This window comes from Equus caballus, chromosome 3 (assembly GCF_041296265.1).
Source record: "Equus caballus isolate H_3958 breed thoroughbred chromosome 3, TB-T2T, whole genome shotgun sequence".
Taxonomy (NCBI): domain Eukaryota; kingdom Metazoa; phylum Chordata; class Mammalia; order Perissodactyla; family Equidae; genus Equus; species Equus caballus.
This window is the reverse complement of record NC_091686.1, coordinates 67,427,192-67,450,704: the sequence shown is the minus strand read 5'-3', so window position 1 is coordinate 67,450,704 and position 23,513 is coordinate 67,427,192. Positions and strand designations below refer to the sequence as shown.

The 23,513-nt window shown below is 39.3% G+C and overlaps 1 protein-coding gene across 15 annotated transcripts in view; it reads left to right on the top strand.

Annotated features, from left to right (window-relative positions):
• MTHFD2L (methylenetetrahydrofolate dehydrogenase (NADP+ dependent) 2 like) overlaps positions 1-23,513 on the top strand; it is a 143,078-nt gene that overhangs the window by 104,647 nt on the left and 14,918 nt on the right. For 11 of the 15 annotated variants that reach the window (XR_011437086.1, XR_011437088.1, XR_002806998.2 and 8 more), the window contains one exon: positions 11,547-11,672. The exons of 1 other annotated variant lie outside the window; for it this stretch is intronic. Coding sequence is in view for 8 of the 14 variants with exons in the window: in XM_023637975.2 (XP_023493743.2) it covers positions 11,547-11,672 (126 nt within the window). In the remaining 6 variants the exon portion in view is untranslated. Of the gene's footprint in view, positions 1-11,546; positions 11,673-12,515; positions 12,605-23,513 lie in introns of those variants that run through there. 3 more of the 15 variants (XR_011437085.1, XR_011437084.1, XR_011437087.1) reach the window with 1 other exon arrangement.

Genomic DNA, 23,513 nt, shown 5'->3' with positions numbered 1-23,513 from the left:
AAGCACAGATTGTCTTAGCTGCTGCTTGAATGTTTAGAGGAGGTATGTAGTATAAGCCTGACTATTTGCTTTCTTTTCATAATGCAAGTGCCTAACTTAAGCTTGGATTGTGAGGCATCCACTTCAAAGAGGCATCTACTTGAAAGACAGCTATCTCAATAAACACATCGCCAGCCACTAGATAAAGAGCCAGGTTGCCCCTCCCCCCCAGACTCTTTTGTTTTAGAGATCTTCGTTGATTTAAAAAAAAAATGACCATTTGTACTTCTTGTTTTTTCTCTTACTATGCTTTAAATTTCTACTCTTATGCTTTGAATTCACCAATAAAGAATGAGCCTGTGAAACTCTAGGCCCCACCCTTGACCCCAATAAAAAGCAGAATCCCAGGCCCATGCTCTCATTCTCTGTCTCTACCAAGGACCTCCCTGTATGGCTCCAGGTGTGCCATGTAACTTCCAGGTTTTGTAAGTAATAACCCCTTTTTCTATTTTCAAAATTTCCCGATGGCTGTTGCTGAGGGCACCTTGCAATCATAAGAACCACAAGGGCTGGTCCAGCCACAACATTGGTTGTTGATAGGCTGAGACTGGCACACAGCAAGGTGGGAGAAGGGAAGATCTAAGACTACATACAAATCAAATACAGGGATTATGAAAAACAGTTTCTGTTTCCTAAATATCAGGCTTCATTTGTATACATTATCTAGACTATCTGGCTTTCAGGAGCTACATCTTTAAAGCAAAGGAATTGGACTCGCTGGTTTTCAAACTGGACTCTGGGGAACTGAAGGGGCTGTTGGCTATCTATAGAGCTCTCCTACCCTCAGCTTCTCTTTTCAACTAGTACATGTCTCCTTGCTTTGACGATTTTACATACTGAACTTGGTAAACATTTTTCCTTTAAAGAAAGGGTTAAAAAGTATTTGAAACCTCATTCCATTTGATTTTAATACCTGGTGGTTGGTAATACAGACCTTTGCCTATTGCCCTCACTGGCCTCTACTGTCTACCCGTGCCCCAAATGCACCAGTGTCTATTTGAAGGGAACCAAGGGTCTGTTGATGGGAGGAAGAAAAGAGAAACATGCATCTGGCTGGGCTTTGCAGAGAGAAGGTTTAAGGTAGAAGCTAATGGAACTACTCAAGAGTAATCCTATGAATTTCTGAGAATAGAGGGATTCCATACCCCTTGATGATCAAGTATGGCACAAAGCAGAGCCCTGCTGGCCCTCAGCTCTGTAAGGAGCCTGGCATTGTTCTGGCACCCCAAGGATTAGAAGCTTTGGAAGCATACCGAGATTATCCTTGGTATGGGCGTTATTCTCATGACAGGCATCATAGCCAAACAGGTATCAGATAGGAACCAAGGAAGCCAAGGAAAAAAAGAAAAAAGAGAATATGGTCTGTGGCCATTGCCGCTGACACGCCAATATATAAACACTTTTTGAGGATTTCTAGAAATAACAAGAGGACCCTTGGGGGAAGATGCTGAGGTACTCTTACTACTAATGTAGGTTCTATTTAGCTAGGATGCATTTAGCCGTCATATGACTGTCTCCAAAGCAAATAATGCTGAAGAAAGTTTTTCTCATCTAGAAAGGAACATGTGCATTCATACAAATTCCATTGCAATTACTCTTGTTATTTAGGTTGTAGGACAACTTCTGGGTGAAGGAGTGATCCTCCCGAATAAGCATTTCCATGGTGTTACTTTTCTGTCTGAACAACAGTTCTGGTTTTGTTCCCAGCCTTACCTCTGACTCATCATTGTGAAACTAAGAAATCATTTAGCCTCTCGGTGCCTCAGAATCTCTCTTCTGTGAATGAGGATAATGGGTAAACCTTCTCTTGCTTCACTGAATTATTGTGAAGTTTAATTAGATAATGTTTGCACAGCCCTTTGAACTCTACTAATTAAATTGATGTGTAAATACGATTCTTCCTTTTATCAGGATACCTTGACTGAGCCATTTCATAAACACTTAAAGATGACTATGATAGGAGGATTCACAGGGAAAGGATTTTTTTTTAATTCATGTGAACTCAATTCTGAGATTGTCAAAGAGGCATATGAAAATACCCAGTTGGGGTTCTAATTGATAAGAATAAGGATATAGCCTCACTCTTGCTTAAGAGGTAACGGTTATACCTTCATATTAGGGTAAACTTAGCTCCTAGGGTACAGAATTGTACCCTATTGTGTGCTTTAGGTATTGGTATTGTTACCAAAACTGAAGTGGGTTCCCTCCTGGTGAGTTAAATCAGACTCTACACCAGAAGTAGTTGTCTCACAAAGTAAACTATATTTGAGGCAAATAGGAGACCATAGAATCATTTTCAGAGTCATGGCATCCCCAAACAAAGGGAAGTAAGGACATTTATTTTGGATGGGGAATGAATATTCAACAGGGAGAGGTGAGTACTTTCTCTTGTGCAGGTTCAGATGAAAAATGTACTGCTACATACACTGCAGGTGACAGTAATAAGGCCTAAGCACCTCCTGGAGAGATCTTAGCATTAAAAACAAGGCAAAGGTCATAGGCAGAGCTCTCCTGGTGGAGAGGCTTGATCTGGTTCAGGGTGGTTGGTGTTTGCATCTCCTTAACATAACAAAAGGAAAAAGAACAATTTGGAAAAACAATTAAAATATCCAAACCCACCCTTGAGTTCCTCAGGTAACTAGTCGGTGACAGTATTGTTTTAATATGTTGTTTATTCAGTGTATTTTGCTAAGACAACATTGGTGATTTATTTCATATTTGTCACGTAAGGAATCACAAAATAACAGATTTGCGATCGCCTAATAAGAAAGTCGTGACCTTTGAGGTAGGTAATTCTGTGCCGATCATCCATTGGTTAGTCTACACTTATCAGTCCAAGAGATTTTCACCCACAAGAAAGAAATCTTAGAAGAATCAGAAATCGTACTAAATTTCCTGATGAGAATAGTTCACCCTAAAATAATTATCCCAATTATTTTTGAAAATCTGCATTAATAATAGACCTTTTTCTTTTGCAAGAAATAAATTCATAGATGGATTAATTGGCTTGGGGAAAAAAACCCAAGCTTACCTCCATAAAGCTTCCTTGGGCTTTAGTGTATAATTATATTTGTAAGCTAGAATTTTTTAATGATGATATTATAAGTACATAACAATTAGAGTTCAGATTTTACTGGATATCCCAGCATATAGAGTTGATATGTTTTATCAGGAATTTAGACAACTGATATAAGAGTTTTGAAAACTACTAAATATCAAGCTGAGAGTTTACAACAGCAAGTATTTCTATAAACTCTAATAGCTAGTTTATTGTATTTGTAATGTGTCTTATTACCTCTATACTTCAGGAATATGTCTGCTAATATGATCAGCATAACATAAAAGTACTTTGAACTGTTACAAACCTCAAATTCAGCTTTTGATTCATATCTTCTGAATTATATATTCTGCCTCAAATCGTCACTTGAATGATGAGTAGAATTACAGGCAAATTTCAGATATTTTAGGTCTGAGTTGAGGACTTGTGAAAAGTGTGAGGGTGTCTTAGTGAACTTCTGGGCATAACAACCCAAGTAGGTATATTGTTGACATTTGCAGAAGAAGGCAAGTAAGTATTGATTATTATAATCCAAAGGGACACTAAGGAAAACAAAATACAGATCCAAAACTAAAATATATAGCCTCAGGAGGCACAAAGAGAAAAAGAATTTGAGTTTGCTACTACAGGGAACCAGAGAATGAATATTCTGTTTATGCATCTAAAATTCTGAATGAATCTATCTCCTCATCCATTGGGTTTTTAACTAGGAGGATGAGTGTTGTAAGAATGAGTCTATTCACTATCATTTTTAGTCTTTCTTTAGCTTGTACTTTAAGAGAGTATTGTGTAAGTTTTGGGGCCGGCCTGGTAGCGTAGCAGTTAAGTGCACATGTTCTGCTTTGGCTGCCTGGGGTCCGCCCATTCGGATCGCAGGTGCCAACATGGCACTGCTTGACAAGCCATGCTGTGGCAAGCGTCCCACATATAAAGTGGAGGAAGATGGGTACGGATGTTAGCTCAGGGCCAGTCTTCCTCAGCAAAAAGTGGAGGATTGGCAGCAGATGCATAAGTTTAGATAGAGGTCAGTCTGAACTCCGGTGGATTCAGCCCCATGAATCCTGCCAACATCATAGAAGTGTTACCCACAAAAACTCTGGCACCTCTTTGAGATCTTCAACTGGGGCTTTATTTAGACACACAAGTACCAGTAAGTCTAAGTCAATATTCAAATAGCTGTGACCTCAGGATGAATAGGGAGTCCTCAGGGATTTTAGGAAAGAAACCATCAAGTCATTTAATATGTTGGCAATTGCATTTTCAGAGTGCATCTCTCCCTATCAAGTTAGCAGGTGTGGTGTCACAGAGGAAAGACTGCACCTCTGCCCTGGGCCAGGACAAGTGGGGAATGTATGAGGCTTATTAGATACCCACCACTTGAGAAGTTTGTTTACTCCGAGGGAGACGTTGAATAAGAAGAGCAGAGTTTAAAGCTAATAAAGGGATGCCTAGATCAAGCAAAAGGTTGTCCTTTAACATTGTGAGAAATTTCTATTGTGAATTTAAGGATAAAATGGGAGACTGGGCGTTTGATTCCTCCTCCTCTTCCTCGAGGAACAAAGTGCATTGTTCACTTCCTTTAGGTTTGTTTTGTTTTTTGGCTAATGTTCTTTCTGTTTACAGTATCTACAAATGTCTTTATCAAGTGACTCCTTTTGTTTCATGATTGAGAGCGTCTAATTGTTTTATCTGTAAAGCCATAAATTTATTCCAAGTCTTATTCTGTTTTTGTTCTTAGCCTCTTTCAAAGTGTTCAGTGCTGGAGGTCTGGGAATGGGGCTATTTCCCATTCTAGTTTTTCTTGTGTATTAAGCTTCCATTTAAGGCTCAAAGTTATTCACAGTTAGCAGAGAACTCACTACTTCTGCATCAGGAGTTAGTGCTGAATGCTGTGTAAAGGTATTAAAGAGCTTGTCTCTGAATTTCCCACTGGATGGATCCTTTCTTTGCTTATAGGACTGAATCAGAGTCTACTCTCTGTTCACAGGAATGATTTGGGGGATAGTTTCCAAAAGACCTTGCCCAATCTATACAGTTTTTCTAAATCTGCCTGATTTCTTATGCAATTTGGGGTCTTTGAATTCTACCTTTCCATCCACTTCTTTTGCATCTGAACATATATACTTGGGAGTGCTGGATTATACGTTCCTAAAACTATTCCTGATTCCTCTGCAAATTTTTAGGCTTTAGAAAATTTTCAACACCGTCTTTCGGCTCAGAATAAGACTAGATCTTAAAAACCAAGTGGTTTTCCTTTTCTGAGGGGGATTTAACTTTATGAGGTAATTGCACTTTGGGGGTTTCTGGCCAGCTGGAAGGGAAAAGGAACAAGTCAGAAGGCAATGGAGAAACTTAGGCTGGGGGAAAGAGGAATGATAGGAAAAAGGCTATTAGATTTGTGCTAAGATTTGGAGGAATCGAAGAGAGAGACCATTTTTAGTTTACCACATTTTGTTTGCCTTGGCCAAGAAATCTTTTAAGGGAACAATTTTGGAATCTGAATATCTTTGGATACTTCCTCAAGAACATTAAAAAAGGCAGACCATTGGATGTTTGAGATTTTATTCCTTTATGTTGTAAGGCACCTCTCAAAGGAGCACTTTTATTCACATCAAAGTTCCTCAGAATGGCTATTGTAGTTCTAAATTATCCTTGGTGAAATGATGGCATTTAGAAAGGTAAGTATAAGAACGTGGGATGTGGTGTAAATACATGTAGGAAGCAGCAGTCTACATCAGAGGTCGAGTGGTCTCTGGTCTAGACTGAGGCAAATCTGGAAGAGTCTAGGACCGGTCAGTTGAAAGTGCTGTACCTCGTGGCCTCAGCGCCCCTGCGGCCTACTGGCTGGCCCGTCTCCAGCTGCGAACCTGACTAATTTGCAGTTCCCCGCAGACAGAAAGGTTTGGAGAGATTTCACGGACAAAACAAGACTGAGGACAGTTCTCATAAAATTTTGCTAAGTGACCCGAGGCAAAGTTTTTCCACAGGATTTTCCAAAGTTCAAAAGCCACTTTCTGAATTTCTCAGTCCTCAGGGTCAGTTTGAGGAATGGATTTCTCTGACTTACCCCCATGCCCTTCCTACGAACTTTTCTCTTATAGATACACAACGAAAAATGACAGGGACAAAGACAAATTGTGTTATAAGTAATAAGACTGATTTCCACCATGGATGAAAGTTCTTTAACTGATTGCATAATGAAAGAATTCCTAAAAAGGGTTCCTTATTCGTAGAAGATAAATTAAACTCAGCTTTTGGGGAGCTTTAATGAAAAGAAATCAGATTCAAAGTGAGGCTTACCTCATCATCCCAGTCAGAGAGGCCAGCAGCTTCCTGTCCCTGCCGGAGGCTCAAGAAGCCACAGAGACGCCAGCAGTTTCCGAGTTGAGGTCTTGGATCATGGCCAAGAGAAGTTCTTGATTAGATCTTTGTGGATCCCCAATAGGGTTGAATACCGGCTCTCCCCAGATATCACCCGAACAATCCATTGATAAGACAAATCTGAGTTTATGGAAGCATGGGACAACACTACCTTGACAGTCCCTTGGGAGCAGTGGTCCCTGGAGCTAGCTCCTATCAGCCGGAGAAGGTTGATTCTGAGCATCTCTTCCCAATTTCATGTTCAGTGATATCACCTTGGCAGCTTGAAGTCAGCCATAGTAGGAATATTTATACCACAGAAATCATCAAATTTCACAAATCAGGGATTTTTTCCCCTAGAAAGCCAGTTTACCTTAGTAGCATCTTGGGGTATGGGAGCAAAGTTGAGATAGTTAGGAGATGTTGAAGTTTAAGGCAAGTCTTTTAATGCAGAGGCTTGATTAGGGTTGGGGAAGGATCATACTATAAAAGGTTAGGATTTGTGGACACAACAAGGAGAGGGTTTTGAAGCAAGGGTTTCCAAGAGTCTTGGAGAATAAACAGTCATTTCATACTATCTACTGAAAAGTCAAACAGTTTGATGTTAATTAAAATGAGTTTTTCACTAAGTTCCTGAGACAATGAAATTACTTGCAACTTTTATCTTTCTGAGCAAGAGTTTCCTGGAATAATAAAGTCATGTTGATGAAGATAGTGGAATAGTAAAGTCATATTAATGTACACAGTAAGCTATGTGGGTGTGGATGGTTTCGGTTCTCACATATAATGCCTGAGCCTTCAAATTATGAGAATTAAGGATATGTTTCCATGGAATTGTCACAGCAAAAAAAATAAATAAAGCTCATAGGAAATGTTCCCTTGAAATCACTCTTCATTTTCAACTTTAACAAAAAGCAAAAAAAAAATTTTTTTCTGACACTACATCCTAATGGTATGTATAGGTCTTATCTTGACCAAATATTTAAATAGCTTTTACTGCTATTTCACTGTTGTCAAGTGATAAGAATTTAAATATATTGCATTTGTATACTCCCAGAACTAAATACATCATCTCTAAGAAATTTCTCTGTCTTTAAAAATACAACTAATGAACAACTTTATACTTCCAATCATTTGCCTCTACAAGAAAACAAGTAGACGACTTAGAGTATTTAACATCTGAAATAGATTTTTTTATGTCTCTTTGTGATAATTTCAACCACTAAATACCATTTGTATTATTTCTTTCTTGTCTTTAGTAGAATGATAAGGTCAGAAGTCTGTAAGGGTTTGGAAATGAATTAATTGAGAGAAGAAAGAAGACATTTTTTAAAATTTGACTGATAAAAGAGAATGTTTAAATCACACAGTTGGAAGGCATCACGAATCTTCCCAATTCAACCCTTCCTCTAGCCTATTGTGAATATTTCTAATGGGGAATAAGGACAGTATAACATTTCTCTTTGTGGCATATTTTATTATTCTTAAAATATTCTCCATATTGAGCTAAAATCTTTTCTCTTACTTTGTTCCCTCCTTCCTTCATTCTTCCTTCTGAAAACATACAGAGTAAATCTACTCCCTATTCATTTTAACATATTGGAGATACTACCGTGACAACTGGGTTTTGCTTTTTGTTGTTTTTTTTTTTCCCCTGAGATAAGCAGCCTGAGTGTATTCACCCATTCTCCTATTTCAGAGGTGCTCAGTATGTGGACTGGTACTGGTCTGTGACTGTTTCTTGGCCACTGGGAACCATATGTTACAGGTCCACAACAAGATATGGAGCTGCTTCCCTCACTGAAAAAATCTTGCTATGAAAAAGTCAAGCTAGCTGAGTTAAACAGTGTGTTGAGTGATAGAGTTGCCTTACCTTATGGCACAAGCTTTTTTATCTTGTCGCAGACTGACAGTAAGCCATTAAACCAACCAGTTTGATAGCACTTGCTCCACATGACATGATTTCTTGATCTGTTCTAATCACTCTTCACTAGACCAGCCTCTGCAATGCAACCAGCATTTCCAGAGAAAGTCTGCTAAAAATATAGTGGCAACATTACATCCTTGTATCTGGACACTGTTTTTCTTAGTGTAGCCTAATAGTTATTTTAATGACTTTTTAATCAAGTACAGAACCTAGTCAGAATTATACATTTATCCCCTTTCAAATTCTTCTTGCTACTTATAGTCCATCCTTCCAAAGTGGCTACCTACTAGCTATTCTATCCAATTTCGTGTGGTTTGGAAATATAGACTATACAGCTATTGCTGGGTTAAAAAACAACAACAACAACAAAACTCAGTCACTTTAAACAACCACTTTCTTTTTTCAATTTCTTATGAGTCTGTGGTTCAGCTGGTCAGTTATCGTGACGGTGGCCTGTTTCTTCTGACCTTGACTGGGCTTGCTCAAGCATCTGCTGCCTTCAGCTAGTGGTTGCTGGAGGCTGGCTGGTCTGGGATGGCCTAAGCTGAAACAACTCAGCTCTCCTCCACAGGATTTGTATCCTCCAGTAGACTAGTTTGAGCTTGTTCTCATGGCGGTGACAGGATTCCAAGAGAGATAGGAAGCACACAAGACCTCTGTACGGATCAGCCCCACCCCTGGCATAGGGTAGAGCAGAGAAAGATGGAAAATGGACCTGGAGGAGGACAAAGATAAAATAACTATCACAATGCCCATGTGTTCTTCCAAATTCTTTATAAAAAATTTGAAAATAGCACTGACAAATACTTTTCATGGAAGATCTTAATAGACCTTTTTACAGATGGATCGAGTGTTTTGGAATATGTTATCTAACCAGCCATGACTGTACCAATAGGAGCTTTCATCCACCCACGTTTTTCCCTCATGTTAATAAGGGTTCAGTGAAAAATTTTGTCAGATTTGATGCTGCAATTAAGATGTCATCTGTAGTTTTCTGAACATAAACAGTCACTGCATTATTTATAATAGCAAAATATTGGAAAGAGTGCAGAATGAATAACTTATTGTAATCCATAAATTATTTCATGTGGTTTTTAAATTTCAAATAATTGATGAGATAAGAACATGCTCACAATTTTAGTGACAAAAATGTAAGATACATAGTGAGACATAAACAAAATTAGAGGCATAATACTTTATATCTAAAAATAAATATTTTGAAATACTAGAAAGAAATGCAACAAAAAATAAAATTATCATCTTTGGATGGCAAGATTATAGTGACTTTTATTTTCAACTTAAACATTTAGATATTTTCCAGATTTCCTACAACAGACATATGTAACATCATCATCAGAAAAAAATAAACATGCATTTAAGTTTTTCCCATTTTGAAATTTTCCTGGAAATTAAAATCAAGCTCACATTTCTCTCTATTTTGAAAATTGTGCCTTTGTCCATTGCCAGTCAGATATTCCAAGAAATTGTAATGAACAATTACAATTGGGAGGTAGATTTGAATCTGTTTCAAAAGCATAGCAGCTGGATGTTAATAACTATTTCATCAACATTTTCATCTTAAAAATATTTCGTGCAGGGCAGGCCCGGTGGGGTAGTGGTTGAATTCACGTGCTCTGCTTAGATCTCAAACATTGATGCCTTGTTGGTTATGTGAGTTTGTGGCTGAGGAACCTATCATGTAGCTACATCTCTTTTGGCACTGATCATTTCTTTATAGACTTTAAATTCTTACTAACACTAAAAATCATATGTCACAAGGTGACATGTAAACAATCTGGAATGCTTAAATGGATAGTTTAGATGCTAGAAGAATGCCTCTGGGGTGGCCCTTTTCCTGCAAGGGGGTAGAATGTGAAAGTGAGTACATCATCTACCAGACACAACATCCACCAGAGGCATTGGAGTAGAGTAAAGATGGCCACAAATTCTTTGATTTTCCTCACACTGAGAAGTGGAGGCTGTATCCCTCCTCTTAAATCTAAGTGGATTCTGTCACTGCTTGACCAATAGAGTAGGACTGAAGCAACATTGTGCCAGTTTCCAGGTTCCAGCCTTAAGCAACTGGCAATTTCTACTTCCTGTCTCTTGGAACACTCACTCTTGGAAGCTGCCAGGCTGAGAGAAGCCCAAGCGACATGGAGAGGCCATGCCTGTGTGCTCCAGTTGACAGCCCCAGCTGAGTTCAGCCCTCCATGGTCATCAACTGCAGCCATGTGAATGAGCCATCTTGGACAGTCAGCCTGGTCACATCTTTAGATGACTTCAACCTCAGCCACAATTTAATTGTATGACAGACCTCAAGGAAGATCATCCACAGAACCATGAAACATAATAATAAATTGTTGTTTTAAGACACTAAGTTTGGGGATGGTTTGTTACTTATTAACCAAAAAATTGTAACATTAGCCATTGTTAGCTGGTACTATTGTACTTGAAATAAAATTTGAAAATAGTTATAGAAAATAGATGGTGATATAAGATCTCGGTGGAGCTATCTTTCGAACTGCAAAGTAGAAATAGTGAGTAGAGCTTACTGATCTTACACCTTTCCGAGTCACGTACAGACATAGTGAATCAAAGAAACCCAGAAGAAATAAAAAGAAAGCTCAAGGTAGCACTTCGTGTTTAGGGTTGATGAGATACCACTTTGTGTAAGGCACTGTACAGGTTACCACAACACTGGGGAATATGAATTATTATCATTCTCATTGATTTTCTTTTTCTCTGTCCTTCCTCCTTCCCTTTCTTCCCTCTGCCTCCAATTTCCAAGTTGTTTTCACTCCTCTCCACTCCACTGCACTTCAGCAGGAGCCTCTTTCATCTCTGTAAATTCCCCATGCTCTTTACAGTACATGAAATACAAAAGGATGCTGCTCAAGCAGGTATCCATTTGGAGAAGTCGGGTGAGCAATCACTAAGGTGAAAGGGTAAATCCTGGCAGGATTTTATCCCCAGAAGCCCCCATGTGCTACCTTTGCTCTTTGGTGTGATCAGAAATGATCAAGCACAGTTGGCCTCTTCCTTAGGAAGTATTTTTTCAAAGCAATGACAACAAAAAATTAGATGAATAAACCTTTGTTTTACTCAAGGACAAAGTTCAAGTATTTTCCAGAGTGTTTTACAACTCTGTTTTACTTTCAGGTATTCCAAAGTTGATTACATCTGATATGGTTAAAGAAGGTGCTGCTGTAATTGACGTGGGTATCAACTATGTCCACGACCCAGTGACAGGAAAGACAAAATTAGTTGGAGATGTGGACTTTGAAGGTAATAAACTTTATCTCTTGATAAGTAAAGAAAAGGAAAGATTCTGCTTTGCATGTTTTGATAGTAGAAGAAGAAACTTTCTATCTGTTGGGACATTGTTAAGTTATTAATCATTACACCTCTTTCCTCTGAGGGAAAAGAGTTTAGTTGTACTTACATATTTCTTCCCTTCCTTCTTTCTGCCTGCCTGCCTGCCCACCTGGCCTTCCTTCTTTCTAGCCTTCCTTTCCTTCTTCTCTCCTTTCTTGGGAGGAAAATAGAATCGCACCATTAATATTTAGTTTTAAGATTAAATTCCTTGTAGTGCCGTTTTTTAGTGAAAGAATTCAGCTGGCCTTTTATAGCAGGCATTATTTTGATTTTTTGGAGTGTGTCTCTATACTTCGCCGTCCATGCTGTATACTCAGCCTTTCACTCTTAGAGCCAGAAGGCATCTTCAGATGCGGGTGCTAACCCTAACTGCATTTCAGATCTAGACAGTTATCTGGGTCATTTAAGTCAATATTCTTTACTTGTGTTTTAAAGAGGATGAGGAAGAGGAGCTAGGCTAGCATTTCTATGTCCAACGAAGGAGATAAGGCAGCCAATGTGTCATAAGGCAGCCAATGTGTCATAATGAAAAAACAATCCTAACCCAATGCCTTATCTCTACAGATGAGGAAGCTGAGCCCTAAGACAGACATGTTTTTATATGCCTGACCCCTAATCCAGTTTTACTTCCAGTATCTTTGTCAGACTGCATTCAGGGTTCAGTGTAGTCTAGGAATCCTAGATGTCTAATAAGACATGAATGTAGTAAAGTAAGTGGAGACATTTTCATATTAGAAATATTTTTTATATTAGATTGATCATTCTGGCCAAAAAGAGCAGAGCCATGTGAAGAAGAAGAGCCATGCAGACACTCAGCAGTGTCTAGGGTATTGGCGCCACAGGTAAGATTCCAGTGTGCACCAAGGACAGGATCCAGGTAGGCAATCTGAGCCTGGTGCTAAAAAGAAAAGAAAAAAAGGAAAACCACAGGACAGAAATATGCAATAATACACTCTGGGGACAGAATGGTGAATAAGAGCAAAGTACAGAGGGACCTTTTTTTTCTTTTTTAAAGATTTTATTTTTTTCCTTTTTCTCCCCAAAGCCCCCCAGTACATAGTTGTATATTCTTTCATTGTGGGTCCTTCTAGTTGTGGCATGTGGGATGCTGCCTCAGCGTGGTTTGATGAGCAGTGCCATGTCCACGCCCAGGATTCGAACCAACGAAACACTGGGCTGCCTGCAGCGGAGCACGCGAACTTAACCACTCAGCCACGGGGCCAGCCCCCAGAGGGACCTTATCCGAGAGCATACTCCTGCCCTCATAGGCTGTCATTCACAGGGTCCCTGCCAGGGATGGAGCTTCTAGTCTTACAGGGGTGGCTCTCCAAGTGAACGTGGTCGTCTGTCTGTATATATGTGTGCGTTATGTCTGTCTACACACTGAACTCTTCTAGGAAATGACCTCATTTCTTTATTTCATTTTTCGTGTTCAATCACCAATGTCAGATGTCAATAATTTATTTGAATTTCTCAACTTGAAAGAGTTAAGGATACATTTCATTTTACAACTTGACCTTGTTTCTTATTTTTTCACTGTCATTCTGCCTCTTGATAACATTATAGTTACCATGTATTTATTGCAAAATCACCACCCACTTATGATGCACCCAAATGGCACAGACAGCACATGATAACTGGCTCAAGGCAAGAAAAGCAGGGATGTTTGCACTTCACAACCTTGACTGTCCTTGTGGGGCCAGCTTACCCAGTAGTTCACTGCATCTTATAAGATCCTTCTCTCATAGGTCATTGGTGTCAGATTATTTCCATGCCTTCTTTTTGTTTTTTTTTTTTTTTGAGGAAGATTAGCCCTGAGCTAACATCTGCCACCAATCCTCGTCTTTTTGCTGAGGAAGCCTGGCCTTGAGCTCACATCCGTGCCCATCTTCCTCTACTTTATATGTGGGATGCCTACCACAGCATGGCTTGTCATGCTGTGCCATGTCCACACCCGGGATCCAAACTGGGGAACCCTGGGCTGCGGAAGCGGAACGTGTGCACTTAACCGCTGCGCCACTGGCTGGCCCCTCCATGCATTTTTATGTTTAGCTAAGAATGGTTTTTACTCATGAGGGTATTCTGAATATGTAAAAAAATGAGCCTTTTTAAGTGGGTGCTTATGCTTAGCTACACATAGATACGCACTTCAGTTTGCATACCACTCTGCTTGGTCGAATCTTAAATTAAATTGCAGTTATGTGCATCTAAGTATATAATGAAATAAAAAAGGAAATGACAGAGAAACAAAGGTATAAGATGAACAGGAAAGAGAATTAGGCTGGGAGACTGAAGAGGTGCTTTTAGATCTAGTATAGTAACCTGATAACTTTGCAGTCTCTCTGGCCATCAGTGTTATTAGTTAAATGATAGCAATGACAGCAGTGGCTCCTTCCAGCTCTAGTGCTTGGTGCATCTTGGACATTCAACTGAGTGCTACCAAATGATTGTGTAAAACCATGGAAACTTTTGGAAGGTCAGGTTTCTCTGATCCTGCCATGAAGTATGCCTATATGATTGATAATATCACTCTTACTACCCTGCTGGTTCATGGAGCCAGAGCCCTAAGGAAGGTCTGGACTTGGAAAAGAAGGCCTTGCCAGCGAGGCCATGACTCAGCCACCCAGAGGAGCAGGCAAGTGATAGGTTTTGACATGTTGCTCTTCAGGTTGTTCATCAGGACTTAACTTGAGGTGAGGGATGATCCCTCAGCTGAGAGGGAGGAATTTTAACTTGGGTTATGCCACAAAACTTATAGGTAGCGTTTGGCTGCAGATTGCCACAGGGAAAGTGTGGCTGCTTTGCGAGTATCGGTGGAAGTTTCACTATAACCATAGCCAAGACAAACAAAACAGATGAAGGTAAAGTCAAATGGTGAAGTAAATTGTCCCTGTAGAAATGTTTGGCGCACTAATAAAGGAAACAGGACTACCTATTTCCAGTAGATTACTTTTATGAGAATGATTTGTAAAGAATCATTTCATCAATGACCCCATTTGGGCCATTTCAGAAATGTGTAAATCATTGCAAATTCGCTGATTTGTAAAACCAAGAGTTATTTTATCTATTTTCTTTCTAAGAAAAGACAAATGCATACTTGTGATCTTCTTCATTGTGAGATGTTTTGGCTTCGGTTTTGAATCAGGCTCCTCTATAAGAAGAGTGATATTTTATATCAAATACACCATAAGGGTTGCATCACCACTTATTATGGTTCTTAACAAAAGGAGACATAAAAACTCCCTAAATATTTCTTTTTGACTTTAATGTCAGGTTTTTGCTTTGGTTTAGATATAATTTCCTCCAGAGCACAGCTTCCTTCATCTACGAGGGTTTCTTGCTCTCATTTTTGCCTCTGCTCCATTCTCTTCTTCCTTCTTCCTCCTCTCCTGAGCCCAGAGTAGAATAGAATAGCCCTTCCTGAGCTGGTGGCATTGTGTTGTGGTCAGGACTAGAGAGAAATAATTGTTGTCCCTCCATCACTCCTCCAATAATTTCCTGCCACCTCAGTCACAAAATTGCCAATATTCTTAGAGAGAGAGCTGGCAAGTCTAGTAGAAAATTACATTGAGAGTAAGGAAGGTATGAGAGGCTTTCTTACATGGGGATATCCTCTTTTCAGGTCATTTGGTATTGTTCTTCATTTAGTAATAATAGTAGCTAGTGTTTGAGAAGTACTTACAATGTGCTAGGTACTATTCTCAGCCTTTTACGTAACTTATCCCTTTAATTCTTACAACAACCCTATAAGGTAGATATTGCTATTATCCCTCATTTACAGAGGCACACAGAGCCTGGGCATCTTGTCTGAGATGACATAGTAATAGGGCCCTGTGGGTCCACAGCCAGGCGCTTGGAATTTCTACCCTCTGTTGTCCCCACTATCTTGTACTTCACTTTGCTAATATTTTGCTTTGGGGACATGAAGTTACTTCTTTTATTCCGCTTCTCCCCCAGGAGATGTATAGTAGCAGATTTTAAAAGTGTCTGGACAACAGTATTGGCGTACAGCAGCCCTCACTTTGCATGGTTCTGATATGTACAGATTTCAGTTACCATGGTCTGGCTGAATAACAGCAGTCCCCCAGTGAAGCGGTTTGAATTTCAGTTAGCATGGCGTATTAACTGTATTTTCATAAAGTGCAGACTCTTCTGCTAGCTCTTCAGTCCACAAATCATTATGTAAATAAATGTGCATCGTGATCTGTGATCAATCCCATCACTTCTTTCAAAATCTCTTAGTGATTGGTCATAGCACGTTTGCTGTTCAGTTCGGACAGCAAAGTGTGTAATTCTGTTGACTCCTTGTCTCCCAGTGATAAACCACATATTTTACAAAAATAGATCTCAGAAAGAAGGAATTGCCGGCAAATAAATGAAAAGTGATAATACTGAAAGTGAAATTTGAAATAGCTGGCCATGGGATGTTGATGACGCCACCGTTTGCCACTTGAGAGACTCTAGGTATACAGCCAGAGGAACTTAGTGAAGCAAACTTAGCGACAAAAATGAGGAAAATGGTTGTGACTAAAAGGATGGCAGTGTCTCAGAGGAAGTGACATGACATAAAACTTCACATTAAAGGAACTCTCAGAAAAATTTCCCGACCTTGAAAGGGCAAAGACAAAATGTTGGAAGCCGATCCAAACTTAGAAAGGAATCTGACAATTCACCAAGGCGTAGAAAAGATGCTGGCTCCAGATCATAAAGAATATGACCAGAAGAAAAGCACCGTTCAAACTACTCTTGCTAAGACCTTTACATAGAAATAAAACACTAATTCTCAATGTTTCTAATGTTTTAAATTACGGTGTACTAAATAAATATTAGTTTTTCTATTATTTTCAATTTCCTACATATTTATAAACCAGAGTAAGAGAGTTTTAAATGTTTTGACATTAAAACACTAAACATTTTTAAAGGTCGTTGAACAAACATAATTTGCCGTGTTGACTATTAAGATTGCTGTGCACTGTTTCAGCTTGCACAATCATTTTCATGGTCTTTCACTATGGTGAAAAGTGAACACTGCTTATATTTATGTCGATGCCCTACAATAGTCATGAAAGTAGTGGTCATATAGTTCAAATTCACATCCAGTGCCATACTCATCTCTACCACATGATTATTCACTTGTGTTTGATTACAGTTTCTCAGTGTTACTACCCATGTAGGATGTTCAGTGTTGGAGGTATTGTTTGCTTAGCAGCTTTCCTAGGGAATCCACATTGGTGCTTTTCCTCAGTATAGATCCAAGTTACTCTGCCCTGCAACGCCATTCCTCTCTGAGTGCTTCAGGGAATTAATAGGGCCCTAAAATTATTACTAAATTAAAATGCTCTTTTGTATTGATCCTCAATTATAGAACTCAAGATAGTTCATAATTCCTTCTAGCCTCTGACAAATATTACCATTCCCCTTCAGTTACCTGAACATGCCTCCCCCTCCAATTTAAGACATTAAAAGAAGAAATAGTATTTAAAAGCATCTGTGATAAAATTACTTTGTGTCTAAGAATTGTTTTCGTAACTAATAAAATCATACAATAAATAATCTATCTGAAAAATTCAGATTTGCTGTATAGATCTAAAAAGAAAAATGGTGAGACATACCTACTTTCACCTGGAATTTTCTTTAATCATTTGCTATCAGTAGCTTTGAAGAAAACGTCATACATTTCTGACCAAGAATGCTGTATTCTCATCAGACACAAACAAGAGATTATGTGCGGTGAGTTGTAGTTGCCTGTCCTGAATAACAACCTGGAAAGCAGTCTGTAGTCCTAGTCCCGGAAGCTTGTAATTACACTGCTTTTGTAACAGCAACTCACTGAATAGATTTGGTCAGCTGAACAGTCTAACGAATGACTTCCCATGCTGTCAATTCAGCTAACCTTGCTCACATTTGGTGAACTCTCAGGCCTCCTTTACACCTCGTAGCTAGCACACGGATGTTTCTATAATCTTTTGAAGCTTTAATAGCTTTGCTTCAGTTTTATGATGAATGCTGCTGAGATGGAGGTGGAATGAAGGGAACTGTAATGTCTGCTCATTATTCCCTACCATCTCTCCTCCCAGTCTTCCATCCCTTACCATGTCTCTCCACGCACTGGTCTATACCAAAACAGGGAACGCAGTAATGCTGGGGAGAACTGGTGAAATGGAAGTCAAGAGGTAGGAAAGAGGAACAATGTGTAGGCACATTTCTCAAAATCAAAATAGGTGGGGTTAATGTCTAAGAGTGATGCTTTCAGCTAACTATCCTATAAAGTTATAGGATAGGAAATAGAAATTATAGAGATAAGTCTAAAGGTACATTACATTGTAAAAGTAAAGAAGCTATATACTATGGGAAAGAATATGCAATCCTCTAACACAACCGATCATTTCTGATAGTTTCAGGGTAAGCATCTTTGTTGTAAATATCTTTGCCACAAATATTTTCACCACATAATTGGCCATAAGGCAATTTTGCTGTAAAGGATAAAATAATGAAAAATAAAAGAGGGACCTTAGAAAAGACATAATGACACATGAAAAATTAATATCAAAATTAAAAGACTTTTTTGCAAAAAATGAAAGCACAAAATATTTTAATACATACTGTGTAAATAACTGATTTTATTTTGTGTATTGTGTACCTAAGGACTCTGCTTCCAAGTCTTTCATTCATAGTATTATGCATTTTGTTTTTTTGCTGGTTGATTTTTATTCTCCTTCGGCATCACACTTGCCATAGTTTGGTCAAGTTTTGGTTTTTACGGGTCACTTTTTCTTTTTCACTAAAGTTTTTTCCTTCATTAAGAGAGGTATAGGTTTCCAAATACTAGGATGCATAGTTGTAACTGAGCTTTGTATTGCCTTGTGAAATGCAATATTGTCACATCTCCAGTGTTCTATGGGTAATGTGGGAGGGATGACTGTGCTCTCACCAAAGGATTTGCAGAGACTGATATATTATTGTTTCCTAGAATAGTGTGCAATCTGGCTTTATGCTCTTTTATTTCACACTTCCAGTAAATTTTATCACTGTAGATATAAAACATGGAAAAATGAGACCAAAAACTGTCAACCAGTCAGATTTTATCTTTTATGGCAAAATTGACTTACGGCCAATTATTTGTGCAGGGAAAATATTTGTGGAGAAAATGCGTATGGCAAAGATGTTTACAGCAAAGATACCTATGTCAAAACTACCTAGAGGGGCTAGCCCCATGGCTGAGTGGTTAAGTTTGCGCACTCCGCTGCAGGCAGCCCAGTGTTTCATCGGTTCGAATCCTGGGTGTGGACATGGCACTGTTCATTGAGCCATGCTGAAGCAGCATCCCACATGCCACAACTAGAAGGACCCACAACTAAGAATATGCAACTATGTACCGGGGGGCTTTAGGGAGAAAAAGGAAAAAAAAATAAAATCTTTTAAAAAAAAAAACTACCTAGAATCACAATCAATATGGTTATTTTTACCATAATTGCTTCCAGATGTTTTGTGTATGCATATTTTACGTTGATTGAGGGATATGTGACTTACACACTTAAATTTTTATCAGTCATTTTCCATACTGAGGTCCTAGTTCATGGTTGTGTTTAGTGAATATATTGTGGTTTGCTTCACTCTTTCTCTCTTATTAAATGCTTAAGTTGTTTCCATTTTTACCCCTCTAAGGATTATGCTACAGTATAGGTTAAGCTGCTGTAACAAAGGGACACCAAAATACCTTAACTCAAACAAGATAGTTTCGCTTTCTCCCATAACAGTCGGGAGTTAGGCAGGCAGTCAAGGGAGTTCGCAGCTCTGTTTCATTCAGGGCTGCTGGTTTCATCCATTTTACTGTTTGTATTAGTTTGATAGAACTGCCATCACAAAGTACCACAGACTGGGTGCCTTAAACAGCAGAAATTTATTTCTCACAATTCAGAAGGCTGGAAGTCAGAGATCAAGGTGTTGCCGTGGCTGTTTCTCCTGAGGCCTCCCTCCTTGACTTGCAGATGGCCGTCTGCCTCCCGTCTCTTCACATTGTCTTCCCTCTGTACATGTCTGTGTCCAAATTTCCTCTTTTTAAAAGGATGCCAGTCATACTGGATTAGGTCACCCTAATGACCTAATTTTAACTTAATGGCCTAAAATCCCTTTCTCCCAACACTGTCACATTCTGAGGTACTGGGGTTAGGACTTCAGCACATGAATTTGCGGGGGGAGCAGTTCAGCCTATAACACTGTTGCATGTGAGCACTGTTCTCATCCGTATAATTGAAGTTCAATTGCCTCCTCGTCTATGTTTTCTTCCAGGGGGAGGTGAGAATGACTTCACCTTTAAGAAAATTGAACTAGAAGATGCGTGCATCTCTTTTGCTGGAATCCTATTGACCTGAAAATAGTCACATGGCCATTCTAAGTGGACATGAAAAGGATGTAGAATTCATAGTCTTTAGATGGGAGGCCATACTTGGGTGAATAATGATCCACTCTGTACATAAAAACTTGAAAACTAATCTCTCACTTGGGAAAAAAAAAAAGAGAGAGATTTCTTCACTTAACATCCACAGACCATTCAGTCTGTCCTGAATTCAATTGTGAAAACTTCAGGGACAGTCTGATCATTATCTGCTTGCTTTTTAATCAGTTTGAAAGCTTGCTCCACTTATTAACTCTTTCCTGTGGGTTTGGTGGATGCCTGGTGTCAGTGAAGTCATACTTGGCTCAGATCTTACAGAATTAACCCTGAACTCTCCGTAGGTCAGAGGTGTGTAGATTTGCAACAGAATTTGTATACATTGTGCAGCCTCACAAAAATGTCTTCAGTTCTAACTAAACTCACTTTTATTATTCAGTTATCTGGTAGAGACTAGACACTTTTTGACCACTTTATGCAGTGTGGAAAATTATATCAAGTCCCTTTGTGGCTTCTATTTTTCATATGTCCAACTTTACTGACCTCATTTTCAATCTCTTGATCATTACCGATGTTTTCAGCGTTGCCCTTCAAATTGACTAGGCCACAACTTTTATTGAAATGCATGTCATGCAATATGCTCTGGAGTTGGAAAAATAACAAAGGGAGCATATCTAGAGACCAGCCTTGGCCCAGACACCGTATACAACAGGTCCTGAGCGGGAAAGGCATATGAGTTACCACCTATTTTGACTGGGCAAGAAAGAGAAACCCACAAAGTGAGATTGGCAGGAGAGCATGAGGCCTTCAGGGTGGTCTGCTGAGAGGTGAACTAGCCAGGGTGGGGTCCTTGAGCTTCCCTCTGCCCCTACTGGTCTCACCATGGCACATGAACTGGCTCCAGGTAACCTGCCTCTTGAGCAAGAGCTCCCAGGACAGATTGGGGATGAGGCTGGGACACCAGACAGGTGGGGTAGCAACAGAGGACATGCCAACTGTGGCTGAGTCAGGCCATGTTGGCCAGAGGTGGGGTGGGGGCCGCAGGGTGGGAGTCTGCAGTAGACCTAAGGCCCCCGGCCTCAGGAGATGTGGCTATTGCCACTGCTATGTGGCTCTGCTGGAGACTGGGGGCCAGGGCTGGGCACAGCTCACCAAGCCCCCAGTAGTGTGGCCAGTGGTACTTTACGGAAGCCCAAGGCAGGAAGGCCAGGTCATACCTGCAGGAACTGGGGACATGCCTATGAGAAAGCCTTGGCGGCTGTTCCTGGGCCCAGGGCTGCACAGGGCTCCCAAGCCCCCGTGTGTCTCCTGGTTCAGGTACTAAGGTTTTTCTGTGTATGCATGGCCAGGCACTATGAGCTACCTACTCTTAGAACACAGCATGCAGATATCTACCAAGAAGTGGGATTGCTGGATTATATGTTAGTTCTATTTTTTATTTTTTATTTTTTTGGTGAGGAAGATTGTCCCTGAGCTAATGTCTGTGTCAGTCTTCCTCTATTTTGTATGTGAAACGCTGCCACAGCATGGCTTGATGAGTGGTGTATAGGTACACACCCGGGATCCAAACCCGTGAACCCCGGGCCACTGACACGGAGCACGGGAACTTAATCACTACACCACTGGGCTAGCCCCTATTTTTAATTTTTTAAAGAACCTCCATACTGTTTTGCATAGTAGCTGCACTAATTTACATTCCCATCCACACTGCACAAGGGTGGGTTGCCTTTTCTCCATATCCTCACCAACACTTATTAGCTCTTGTCTTTTTGATAAGAGCATTCCAACATGTCTGAAGTGATATCTCATTGTGGTTTTGATTTGCATTTCCCTGATGATTAGTGATGTTGAGCATCTTTTCATGTATCTATTGGCCATCTGTATCTCTTGCTTGGAAAAATGTTTGTTCAGCTTCTCTGATTGTTTTTTAATTGGATTGTTTGTTTTTTCTTATTGAGTTGTATGAGTTCTTTATATAAGTTGGATATTAACTCCTTATCGGCTATATGATTTTTTTTCCATCCTGTGGGTGCCTTTTTATTTCGTTGATGGTTTCCTTTGCTATGCAGAAGGTTTTTAGTTTGGTGTAGTCCCACTTGTTGATTTTGCTTTTGTTGCTTGTGCTTTTGGTGTTGAATCCAAAAGATTGTTGCTAAGATCAATGTCAAGGAGCTTCTTCCCCATGTTTTCCTCCAGGAGTTTTACAGTATCAGGTCTTATGTTTAAATCTTTAAACCATTTCAAGTTTATTTTTGTGAGTGATGTGAGATAGGTGTCTAATTTCATTTTTCTGCCTGTGGTTATCCAGTTTTTCCAACACCATTCATTGAAGAGACTATCCTTTCCTCATTGAGTGTTCTTGGCTCCCTTGTCAAATATTAGTTGACTGTATATATGGGGATTTATTTCTGGGCTCTATATTCTGTTCATTGGTCTATGTGTCTATTTTTCATGCCAGCACCATACTGCTTTAATTACTGTAGCTTTGTAGTATAGTTTGAAATCAAAAAGTCTGATGCTTCCAGCTTTGTTCTTTCTCAGGATTGCTTTGGCTATTCCAGGTCTTTTGTGATTCTATACAAATTTTAGGAATGTTTTTTCTATTTCTATGAAAAATGCCATTGGAATTTTGATAGGGATTACATTGAACCTATAGATTGTTTATAGTAATATGGACATTTTAACAATATTAATTCTTCCAATCCATGAGCACAGGGTATCTTTCCATTTGTTTGTGTCTTCTTCAATTTCTCTCATCAAACTCTTACAGTTTTCATTATATAGATGTTTTACTTCCATGGTTAAGTTTACTCCTAAGTATATTATTGTTTTCCATGCTCTTGTAAATGGGATAGTTTATTTCTTTTCCAAATATTTCACTGTTAGTATATAGAAACACACTGATTTCTATATATTGATTTTATGATCCAGCCATCTCATTTATGGGCATATATACAAAGTAAATGAAAACAGGATACCGAAAAGATATCTGCACTCCCATGTTTATTGCAGCACTGTTCACAATAGCTGAGATATGGAAACAACCTAAGTGCTCATCAATGGATGAATGGATAAGGAAATGTGGCATATATGTACAATGGAATATTATTCAGCCATGAAAAAGAGGGAAATCCTGCCATTTGTGACAACAGGATGGACCTTGAGGGCATTACGCTTAGTGAGATAAGCCAGACAGAGAAAGACAAATACTGTATGATCTCACTTATGTGTGGAGTCTAAAAGAGCTGAACTTATAGAAACAGAGAGTAAAATGGTGGTTACCAGAGACTAGGGGATGGGGTAATAATTAGGGAGATGTTGTTAAAATGTACAAACTTGCAAGTAGAGATGAGTAAGTT